This window comes from Eulemur rufifrons, chromosome 30 (assembly GCF_041146395.1).
Source record: "Eulemur rufifrons isolate Redbay chromosome 30, OSU_ERuf_1, whole genome shotgun sequence".
Taxonomy (NCBI): domain Eukaryota; kingdom Metazoa; phylum Chordata; class Mammalia; order Primates; family Lemuridae; genus Eulemur; species Eulemur rufifrons.
This window is the reverse complement of record NC_091012.1, coordinates 91,621,387-91,634,023: the sequence shown is the minus strand read 5'-3', so window position 1 is coordinate 91,634,023 and position 12,637 is coordinate 91,621,387. Positions and strand designations below refer to the sequence as shown.

The following is a 12,637-nucleotide window of genomic DNA, read 5'->3' as shown; positions in this document are numbered from 1 at the left end:
TCTACTCCTAGACCTGGAGATGGAATAGGGATCCTTCTTGCTCTTCATTGTCATTTAAAATTATTCTCCTGTTCTATATCCTAAAATCCCTAAATTAAATTTCTTGGCACCAGACTATCACCCACTATCCTTCATTGTTGCTATTGTCTATCAACTCCCAGGCTATTTCTTTTCATTTCTTGATGACTTGTCTACTGCTCAGTTATTTTCTCCAAAAACTACTCCTGTCTTAATTTTTGGCACTTTCAATATATAGGTAGATGATCCACCCAATATCCCAGATTCTTAGTTTCTTGAATTCCACTCCGCCAATTATACTCACAATCACTCACTAGACCTTGTCATTACTAATAATTGCAACCCTGCCATACTCTCAGTCAGGGCTGGGAAGAAGGTGAGCCAGGTGAGGTAGTGAAGCACCTAGAGTGAAAAACTGAAGGAGGCACTCACTCTTAGTGTCATACAAGTAGCAAGCCTGCACTTGCACAACCTTGAGAATGGGTGCCTCCTTGAGTTTTGTGCCCTAGGCGCCTCACTCCCTCACTCTAGTCCCCCACCCCAGCTCTCAGTTCATGTACTCCACTTTCTGTCTACTGCCTGTTACCTTTTCAACTTGCTCCCTCTATTACCTGACTCCAACAATAATTCAACTGCAATAAGACCACTAACCCACTGATAGTACCAATTTTTCACTGTTCCTCATCCTCTTGATGTCTTCCTCCAAACCCAGTTTAAATTCCAAGGGGACTAAGTATAACCACTCTCTTGTTCCTTGATTTTCCTGCCTCTCTTTTGCTTCAGGGTATTCATCTGACAAAACCACAAGTCTGATTAAGTTCAACTTTCTACTGACTTTATGCCTACATCCATTCAGCTGAATGTGGCCAGAAAAAAAAATCCATATAACTACTTGTTTTATTTTAAAACTTCATCAAATGGGTCTGAATGCTACTGGCAAGCAAATCATACTTTCCTAGTCATTCACTTTCCTGCTTTCCTAGATAATTAGTTTATATCTTATCCTGTCTTCTCAATCCCCCAATACCCCCTCTCCTAAGCTCATCACTTGAGAGTGAGAATGGGAGAGAAAAAAGGAAGAGGAATTAGCAAAGGAGAATGAAAGAGAGTGGCTCATGAGGTAGGAGGAAAATAAGGATAATGTGGTGTCCTGGAAGCCAAATGTGTTTCAAGGAAGAAAGAGTAATCAACTGTTGAATGCTGCTGACAGGTCAAATACAAATACAATGAGGACTGAGAATTAACCACTGCAATTTACAATACAGAGGTCATTGGTGACCCTTACAAAAGGAATTTTGGTAGAGTGGAGGGGCAAAAGTCTGATTGGAGTAAGCTCAAGAGAGAATTGGAGGAAAGGAATTGGAGACAATGAGTATAGATAACTCTTTAGAGGAATTTAGCTACAAAGAGAAGAAAAAAAGTCGGGTAGTAGTTGATGAGAGAAGGAGGGTCAAGAGGTTTTTTTTGTTTTTGTTTGCTTTAAATGGGATAAATGAGAATGTTTATATGCTGATGTGAGTGACCCAGTAAGAGAACAAAATACTAACAACATGAGAGAGGAAAAGACAAGAGGTGATGGAAACTATGACAACAGTTGAGAAGGCAGACTATGTGGTGTGATTCCTGGTGTGTGAGTAGAGGTGGTAGAGGGAATCTGTGGAAGTTCTCTTCCTGACTGTTTCAGTTTTCAGAACCTAGAATAACCACATTGTCCCTTGTGTGCATGGGGGATGAATTTTGTAAAGGGATTTAAAGATAGGTAGCTTACTTTAAGAGAAGAGAAAGCAATGTTTTACTTGCTTAATATCCCACCCTCACTACCCTTGTCTACACTCTTATCACCTTCAGACTGCACTATTACCATAGTCTCCCATCCTGTCCTGCCTCTATTTTCTCCCTATTTAGCTCCCGAGGCACAACCCAAATTATTTTCCTAAAGCACTACTTTTATATAAATTACCATCAACATTTTCTTATTGTTTAGGAAATAAAATGTACATACAATTTGGTCACAGCTATCTCTACTACTTTATCTTATACTGCTCTCCTATATCATCATCATTACAATACGAGCCCCTATTACATTAGGCACAAGAACTGGAATGGTGGAGACATAAGCCCTCCATTACTCTAATCAAATACAGTGTTTTCCAAGGCAATCACTTTCCTTTTTCCATGTCTTGTTTATACCACTCCATCCTTTAAAAATGTTCTTATATAGAACATTTTTGCTACCCTTTTCAAAGGCAAACTTAAAGTTTCCCTCCACTGTAGAGACCTCCCAAATCAATTCTAGTTGTCAGTGCTCTCTTCCTACTCTAAATTTCAGTAATTTTAACATGTATATTAGTTATTTGGTCATTATCATATATACTGCCTTATATTGCTAAGGCATGGCTTGTCTGTTCAAATTGACTTGTGAGATCCCTGAGCACCATATTTCTAGCACCTAGCCCAATATCTTGCCCAAAGTAGTTGCTAAATACAGTTTGAATGATATGTATTTTGACATTTATGAGTAGGGTAATAAAACTCCTGAAGAAAGAAAAATATTTGGCAGATGCAGATACAGAATGTATTTGTACAGGATGGTGAGGACGAGGAAAGAGAGAAATCTGTAGTGGGGAACTCAAAGGCAATTAATTATCTTTTTAAAGGAAGGTTTATAAATTTACATTTGTTATGGAAAGCTGGAGAGAGCCAGTGGAAGAATTATGGAATTGTAGTTCCAATCAGGAAGATGGTTTTTATATAGGAGAAAGAATCAGAAACTAAAGTAGTTTAAGTTACAAATCACATTCTCAGGCATCTTCTTAGTTAATTTTCATAACAATTCCAGAGGTAGGTATTATCTCTATTTTTACAAATAATGAAATTAAGATTTGAAGAAGGCCAGGTGCGGTGGCTCACACCTGTAATCCTAGCACTCTGGGAGGTCGAAGCGAGAGGATTGCTTTAGATCAGGAGTTTGAGACCAGCCTGAGCAAGAATGAGCCCACATCTCTACTAAAACTAGAAAAAATTAGCCGGGCATGGTGGCGTGCACCTGTAGTCCAGCTACTTGGGAGGCTGAAGCAGGAAGATCACTTGAGCCCAGGAGTTTGAGGTTGCTGTGAGCTAGGCTGATGCCATGGCACTCTAACCCCAGCAATAGAATGAGATTCTGTCTCAAAAAAAATTAAAAATAAAAAGATTTGAAGAAGTTAAGCACTTGTTAGGTGACAGAGCCAGTACTCAAACCCAGTCCAAGAGCTCCGGAGCTGCTACTGTGCTTTTTCTAATCCTATATATTCATAATACCAGAATTTTGTAAGTAACACACAGGGGTGCAAGTATTTATTACTTCTAAACTAACATTGTTTTGTGGTTATGAACTAAAAAGGTCCACAGAAATGTAAACCATTTTGTTCAAATTGATGACAAAGATAAGTTTCTAAATATTTAATAGATACCTATTATTTGCATGGTATCACATTTTAAATCTGGAGGGTTTTTTTTCTTTTTCCTTTTTTTTTTTTGTTGAGACAGGGTCTTGCACTGTCACTCCAGCTAGAGTGTAGTGGTGTCATGATAGTTCACTGCAACTTCAAACTCCTGGGCTCAAGTGATCCTCCTGTCTCAGCTTCTGAGGAAGCTGAGACTACAGGCACATGCCACCAGGCCCAGGTACTTTTTCATTTTTTATAGAGACATGGTCTCACTCTTGCTCAGGCTGGTCTTGAACTCCTGACCTCAAGCAATCCTCCTGCATTGGTCTCCCAAAGTGCTAGGATTACAGGCGTGAGCCACATCTGGCCTGGAGTTTCTCTTAAAAATTAATGTTTTGCTATGTTTATTTTTCTGTTTTTTTGAGTACAACTCTGATGCCTCACTGTTTCATTTACTTTAGTCTACATTATAAAAAAATAAAGAGAAATAAAGCAATTCTGCAACCAAGCTTGGTGAGAAAATAAGAAGCAAAACAAACAGTAAAATAAGGTCTCTTCTGTGCCTCACTGATGATGCTTCTATTAACTGTCTTTCATAAAGGAAAAGAGGTAGAAATCTAGTAGATGTATACATATGAATTACCTCCAGAGCAAACTGGGCAGCTAAACTTAGAAGCATGGTAGGTGAACTTTTATCTGTAAGTAGGTCATTATTTTCTGGCTTTTCATCTGTTAATAAATTCTTTAAAGTAGTGATTGCCTGCAAAGCTGAAAAGCAAGGAAACAATTAAAAAAAGGAAATACTCTAATCAAAGATAATACCTACTTATAGTTAACTATACCGTAATGAATTTGGAACTTATTTAAGAGCACTAATATCTTTAAAATATTAGTTAATATTCATAAAGTAATATGAGTCCAGGAGGATTTGAATACCAGAAAAATGCCCAACTGAACAATTGCACTTCTGTGAATCTATCCCATAGATATATTTGTAAAAGTAAACAAATACATGCAAGGACATTGAACCAGCATGATTTATAAGAGTAAAATATAGAATCAACCTAAATTCCATCAATAATGGATGGGCTAAATACATCTTGATACATCCATAAAATGGTATAATATGGAATGAAGTTATTAATTGAATCGCTGTTTTATATTCCATTATATGTCTTAAAGGTAGACTATGACAAGTTAAATATGAATACTATAGGCTTTAAGTAACAAATAAATAAGAAACAGTTCTAGCTAATAATCCAAAAAAGGAGATAAATGTAATCATAAAAATTAATTAATCCAGGCCGGGCGCGGTGGCTCACGCCTGTAATCCTAGCACTCTGGGAGGCCGAGGCGGGTGGATTGCTCAAGGTCAGGAGTTCGAGACCAGCCTGAGTGAGACCCCGTCTCTACTAAAAATAGAAAGACATTATATGGACAACTAAAAAAATCTATATAGAAAAAATTAGCCGGGCATAGTGGCGCATGCCTGTAGTCCCAGCTACTCGGGAGGCTGAGGCAGTAGGATCGCTTAAGCCGAGGAGTCTGAGGTTGCTGTGAGCTAAGCTGACGCCACGGCACTCACTCTAGCCTGGGCAACAAAGTGAGACTCTGTCTCAACAAAAAAAAAAAAAAAAATTAATTAATCCAAAAGAGTACAAAGAAAAAGAAAAAAGCAATAAAGAACAGAAGCGACAAATAGAAGACAAATAACAAAATGCTAAATTTAAATTTAACCATATTAATTATCATTTTAAATATAAATGACTCAAATATAAGGCAGAGATAATCATATTGGAAAAAACAAAACAAAACAAAACACAACCCATAAGAAATACACTTTGGCTAGCGCAGTGGCTCACGCCTGTAATCCTAGCACTCTGGGAAGCCGAGGCGGGAAGATTGCTTGAGGTAAGGAGCTCAAGATCAGCCTGAGACTCTGTCTCCACTAAAAATAGAAAAAAAATTAGCCGGGCGTGGTGGTACATGCCTATAGTCCCAGCTATTTGGGAGGCTTGAGTCCAGGAGTTTGAGATTGCTGTGAGCTAGGCTGACACCACAGCACTCTAGCCCGGGCAACAGAGTGAGACTCTGTCTCCAAAAAAAAAGAAAAGAAAAGAAAAGAAAAGAAAGGAAAAAAGAAACATGGGCGAAAGGTCCATGACATGACACTGGTAGAAGCAAAAGTAGAGAAATGAGATTACATAAACTAAAAAGCTTCCACATGGCAAAGGAAACCATCAAGAGAGTAAAGAGACAATGTATGGAATGGAAGAATATATTTGCAAACCAGACATTTGATAAGGGTTAATATCCAAAATATATAAGGAACTCAAACAATTCAATAGCAAGAAAACAAATAACCTAACTTCAAAATGAGCAAAAGACCTGAATGGATATTTCTTATAAAAGACAGACAAATGGTCCACAAGTGTATGAAAAAATGCCCTACATCAATAATCATCAAGGAAATGAAAATTAAAATCACAATGAGATATCACCTCACACCTGTTCAAATGGCTATTATAAAAAAAGGCAAAATATAAGCATTGGCAAGGATGTGGAGAAAAGGGAACCTTTGCACACTATAGATAGGAATGTAAATTAACATAGCCATCATGGAAAACAGTATGAGTTTCCTCAAAAAATTAAAAATAGTACTACCATATGATCCAAAATCCCACTGCTGGGTATATGTCCAAAGGAAATGAAATTAGTATGTCAGTGAGATATCTGCACCCCCATTTTTGTTGCAGCATTATTCACAATAGCCAAGATATGTAATCAACCTAAGTGTCCATCAATGGATAAATGGATAAAGAAAATGTGGTATATACATGCACAATGGAATACTATTCAGCCTTAAAAAGGAAGGATATCCTGTCATTTGTGAAAACATGTATGAACCCAGAGGACATTATGTTAACTGAAATAAGCCAGACACAGAAAGGCAAATACTGCATGATGTCAATTACATGTGAAATCCAAAAAAGCTGAAGTTATAGAAGCAGAGTTGAATGGTGGTTGCCAGGGATTGAGGCAGGGGTGGGGTGTGGGTGTGGGATGGGGAGAGGTTTGTCAAAAGATACAAAATTTCAGTTAGATAGGAGGAATAATTTCAAGAGATCTATTGTACAACATGGTGACTATGGTTAATAACAATGTTGTACTCTTAAAAATCACTGAGAGTTGATTTTAAGTGTTCTTACCACAAAAATCATAAGTATGTGAGGTAATTCATATGTTAATTAGCTTATTTAGCCATTCCACATTGTGTACATATCTCAAAATGTCATGTTGTTCAATATTATGTTCAATATATATATATTTATTTGTCAATTAAAAAATAAATTCTAGGCTGGGCGCGGTGGCTCATGCCTGTAATCCCAGCACTCTAGGAGGCCGAGGCGGGTGGATCGCTCAAGGTCAGGAGTTCGAGACCAGCCTGAGCAAGAGCAAGACCCCATCTCTACTAAAAATAGAAAGAAATTATCTGGCCAACTAAAATATATATAGAAAAAATTAGCCGGGCATGGTGGTGCATGCCTTGTAGTCCCAGCTACCCAGGAGGCTGAGGCAGTAGGATTGCTTAAGCCCAGGAGTTTGAGGTTGCTGTGAGCTAGGCTGACACCACGGCACTCTAGCCCGGGCAACAAAGCGAGACTCTGTCTCAAAAAAAATAAAATAAAATAAAATAAAAAATAAATTCTAAAAGAGAGAATTTCTATCCTGAATATATAAAGAACTCTCAAAAATCAATAATAACAAAACAAAGTACCCTATAGTAAACTGGAAAAATGATTTGTACAAACACTCTACCAAAGGAGATATATGGATGTCAAATACTAGACATTATGGAAAACCTAATTCAAGCCACAGTAAGATACTACTAACCAACTATTAGAATGGCTAAAATTTTTAAGTGGACAATTTCAAGTGCTGATGAGGATGTAGATCAGCTGAAACTCTTATAAAAAGCTGGTACAAATATAAAATTGTATAGCCACTTTGGAAAATAGTTTTGCAGTTTCTAATAAAATTAAACATATACTTATCATACAACCCCACAATTCCACTCCTAGATATTTACCCTACAGAAGTGAACTATTATCATCACACAAAAGATGGAAAGAGATGTTTTATGCACCTTTATTCATAATTGTCAAAACTGGAAACAATCCAAATTTCCTCAAACTGGTAAATGGATAAACAGTGGTATTTCTGTACTATGGAATACTACTCAGCAATAAAAATAACAAACTGTGGATACACACAACAGTATGGGTAAGTTTCATACGCATTATGCTAAGTGAAAGAAGCCAGGCTCAAAGAGCTTCATACTGTATGATTTCATTTTTATAACATTCTGGAAAAGGTATAACTACAGAGACAGAGAAAAGATCAGTGATTTCCTGGGCTAGAAGTGGTGGGAAGGAGTGACAACAAAGGAACCTTTGGTAATTTTTTGTTCTACATCTGGATTGTGGTGGTGGTTACATGACTATGTATTTTTCAAGCTCACAGAATTATTAACATAGATAAACCTCATAGAACCATACCATAGCAAGAGTAAATTTTATTGTAAGTATCTTCAATAAACATGACTTTTAAAAATGTTCACAGATAACTGGAGAAGAAATAAAAAGATTGATCTGATATTGTATTTAAAAAGTAAAATAATTTTATTTTAATATAATGTTAAAAGAAAAGGTTTAATAGGCAATCTATTTTTTTTTGTCATTTTTGGTGGAAAAAGAGTTTCAAGTTCTTTTATCCTTAAACATAGTATATAAGGTAAAACAAAGGCCAGAAACATTGATGATAGATATGACAGCAATATTAACCTTGATACAGACCTGACTATAATTTACTACTCCTTAATTATAATATAGGTATAATCTACTATTCTGGAATATTTCTTTTCAATGCAGAATAAATTATCTTTTTTTTCTTGTGGAGTGAATAACAGAGTCCCTTGTACCTAGTAGGCATTCATATATAGTTGCTTAATTGGATTAGTATAAATTCTGTTTGGACCTATTAATTCAATTTCTCAACTTCCTTCACACAATCAGCAACCAGTCTGGAGCTCAGACTGCTTCAGGATTTGCTCAGCTATCCTGAAGGCTGAAAGGACTAATAGCTGAGCAAAGGCATATCTGTAACCAATTCAAGATACATGTGCATGTGCAGACACACCACCTAGGAAACTATACTTAAATTAATGGAAAGGACACAGCACTAATGCGATAGGGTCATGTATGCAATTCCAACACTGTTCACTATGTGGAGAGAACTCCTCTTCAAGGCCAAATCTCTCACTAATTACCTCCTAAATAAGTGAAAAGTCAAAAGGTACCCCGGAGGCCTTCATTTTCTGAAGACAATTCTTAGCTGATATGGATTTTCGGTATAATTTCACCCCCAGTTTTTTAAACTTAATTTTTGAATAGGTTTGTTCAAATGACAGAAAATTTTAAAAAGTACACAGTGACAAGACTTACCCCCAATTATTGTCCCACCTTTGCCCAGCTCCTAGTCCCTCAATAGGTAACCACTGTTCTTTTACTTTTATGTAACCTCCCACATTTTGTTTCTGCATTGTTTTACCATCTTTATGTAGGAAGGATAGAATATACATTCAATTCCATTGTCTTAAAAACAATGTGCATTTTTCTATTTTGGTGAAAGAGGATTATTTATTCCTTGTGTTAAGTGTAAAATATAACTCATAAATAATATTTATACCTCTGTCAGGATTTTCCTCTAAGATTGCAATCTTGAATATATAAAATTGAGTGAAAATGTTTCTAGGATCACAACGTTCAGCTTCTGTCACTGCCTCTTTGGCCTGAAAAGAAGAACATTGGGTCTTTTAAATAAAATCTATAAGGCAGTCCTTACCATATTTTACTAATATAATTAAGGTAGTCAAAATGGCTGAGGGATACTCACAATGAAAAGATATAAATCTAAGAAAAATCTTTACAGAACTGCTTTCCTAGAATGCTAAAGAAATAGTTCTGCTTCTGGAAATGAATGAGTTAGATATGTCAGACCAACCCTCCTGCTGAAAACAACTAAAAATGTTGGACAATATATTAAAATTATTTTTCAGAAAACAATAAAGGAGAAACTGACAGGACAGTAAAAGAATTATCAAGCCAAAATCTAAGGAAAGTGAGGCTCTAGAGAGGTAAGCAGAGAAGTAAAGTCACTATTATCTGGTAAGCATTTATAAATCAATTCAAATGTTAACTTTAGTTTTGATGGGCCTCACTAGGTCAGAGAAACAGATATCAACTCCCAAGGGATCACACTTTTATAATAAGGGCAAACCAGAAGTAAACCCACTCCCACCCATACATTAATATATCCTTAGGGGACTATAAATAAGGTTACCTTGGTGCTAATTAAAGGTTTCACAATGGGGTGGAGGGAAATAATCCCTGAGGTATAACACAAGGAGATTCGTGTACTTATAGCCCCAAATTACATTATATAGGAGGCGAAAGATATGAAGCTGAAAATTTAGTTTATTTATTTATTTTTAGAGACAGGGCCTTGCTCTGTCACCCAGGCTGCAGTGGCGGGATCATAGTTCACTGCAACCTCCAACTCCTGGGTTCAAGCAATCCTCCTGCCTCAGCCTTCCAAGTAGCTAGGACTACAGGCACTCACCATCACACCCAGCTATTTTTAAATTTTTTTGTAGAGACACGGTCTCACTGTGTCACCCAGGCTGGTCTCAAACTCCTGGTCTCAAATGATACTCCTGCCTCGGCCTCCCGAAGTGCTGGAATTACAGACATGAGTCATCATGGCTCCCTGAGAATTTAGTTTAGACAGCTCCCAAACATCTACAGAAGCAAATGTAAATACTCTCTGGGGGAATGTACCTTCATCTTAGGCTTCAAAATAATTCCACAAATAATTTTCCAAGAATCATGGGTTATACACATTAAAAAATAACCATGCACACTTGGAAAAAAGGTACCACAAATAAGAATCAGCAGAAACAACAGATAACAGAAGCAGATCCCAAAGAAGCAGATACTAGAATTATCAAAAACTGGTTATAAAACACCTACACTTTCAAAATTTAAAGAAACAAAAGATATGCTCAAAAATAAATGTACATGGGTTGATACACAATGGTACATACTGATACAGTTATAGTGACTGTTTCTAGATAGTATTCATTCTGAGTCATTATTGTCTATGTTATACCAGTTGTTAAATACTTTGAATATCAATAAAGTTCCTAGGAAACAGATAATACAAAATGTGATCTTGAAGATTTGAAAAAAAGTAACACTTGAAATGAAAAATACAATAACCCAATGAAAACGTAATGGACAGGTTTACTAGCAGATTAGAAACAGGTGAAAAGAAAATTAGTGAACTGAAATATAAAACAGAATAAATTAGTCAAAGTGCAGCACAGGCCAGGTTCAATGGCTCATGCCTGTAATCCTAGCACTCTGGGAGAACATGGCGGGCAGATTGTTTGAGCTCAGGAGTTCAAGACCAGCCTGAGCAAGAGTGAGACCCTGTCTCTACTAAAAAAGTAGAAAGAAATTAGCTGGACAACTAAAAATATATAGAAAAAAAATAGCCAGGCATGGTGGCACATGCCTGTAGTCCCAGCTACTAGGGAGGCTGAGGCAGTAGGATTGCTTGAGCCCAGGAGTTTGAGGTTGCTGTGAGCTAGGATGATGCCACTGGCACTCTAGCCCAGGCAACAGAGTGAGACTTTGTCTCAAACAAACAAACAAACAAAACAAAGTGCAGTACAGACAGATTACAAACATGGAAGACATTTAAGAAAGGATTCTATACACCCTAGGCTAGCCACTGAAAGATTAGAAGCAGTAAATAATTTTCACGATAGTAGAAGGGGAAAAGGGAAATGTAAAAAAAAAAAAATTGAGAGGGCCGGGCACGGTGGCTCACACCTGTAATCCTAGGATTCTGGAAGGCCGAAGCAGGAGGATCGCTGGAGGTCAGGAGTTCAAGACCAGACTGAGCAAGAGCGAGACCCCGACTCTACTAAAAATAGAAAGAAATGATCTGGAAAGCTAAAAATATACACAGAAAAAATTAGCCGGGCATGGTGGCACATGCCTGTAGTCTCAGCTACTCAGGAGGCTGAGGCAGAAGGACTGCTTAAGCCCAGGAGTTTGAGGTTGCTGTGAGCTAGGCTGACGCCACAGCACTCTAGCCAGGGCAACAGAGCAAGACTCTGTCTCAAAAAAAAAAAAAATTGAGAATAGTCTTTTCAACAAATGGTGCTGGAACAAATGGACATCCACATGCAAAAAAAAAAAAAAATAGATCTAGACACAGGCCATAAACCTTTCACAAAAATTAAATGAAAATGGATTATAACTTCAAGCTGTAAAACCCCAAGCTATAAAACTCTTAGAAGATAATACAGGAGAAAATCTAGGTGACCTTGGGTTTGGCAATGGCTTTTTAGACACAACATTAAAAGCATGACTCATGAAAGGAAAAATTAAGTTGAACTTCATTAAAATTTAAAACTTCTGCTCTGTGAAAGACATTATTAAGAGATTAAAAGACTAAGCCACACATTGGGAAAAATATGTGCAACATATCTGATAAAGGACTGCTATCCAATATATACAAAGAATTCTCAAAACTCAACCATAAGAAAACAAGCAACCCAATTATAAAATGAGCAGAAGACCTGAAGAGACACTCCACCAAATAAGACATACATATGGCAAACAAACATATAAAAGGATACTTAACAGCATATACCATTAGGGTTTTGCAAATTAAAACAGCAATGAGGTACCACTACACATCTATTAGAGTGGCTAAAATCCAAAACACTGACATCTAATGCTGACAAAGATGCAGACCAACAGGAACTCTCATTCACTGCTGATGGGAATGAAAAATGGTATGACCACTTTGGAAGACAGTTTGGCAGTTTCTTACAAAACTAAACATACTCTTGCCATACAATCCAACACTCCTTGGTATTTACCCAAATGAGTTGAAATCTAATGTCTACACAAAAATCTGCGCACAGATATTTATAGTAGCTTTACTCATAATTGCCAAAACTTGGAAGCAACCAAGATGTCCCTCAAAAAGTTAATGGATTTACATATTCAGATAATGGAACATTATTCAGCACTGAAAAGAAATGCACTATA

General features: G+C 36.9%; 1 protein-coding gene across 1 annotated transcript in view; it reads right to left on the bottom strand.

The window, feature by feature from the left end:
- TEX11 (testis expressed 11) overlaps positions 1-12,637 on the bottom strand; it is a 254,883-nt gene that overhangs the window by 65,400 nt on the left and 176,846 nt on the right. Inside the window, exons 16-17 of the mRNA XM_069464262.1 lie at positions 9,195-9,297; positions 4,090-4,214 (exon numbers count right to left, since the gene is read on the bottom strand). Of these exons, the coding sequence (XP_069320363.1) occupies positions 4,090-4,214; positions 9,195-9,297 (228 nt within the window). The remainder of the gene's footprint in view (positions 1-4,089; positions 4,215-9,194; positions 9,298-12,637) is intronic.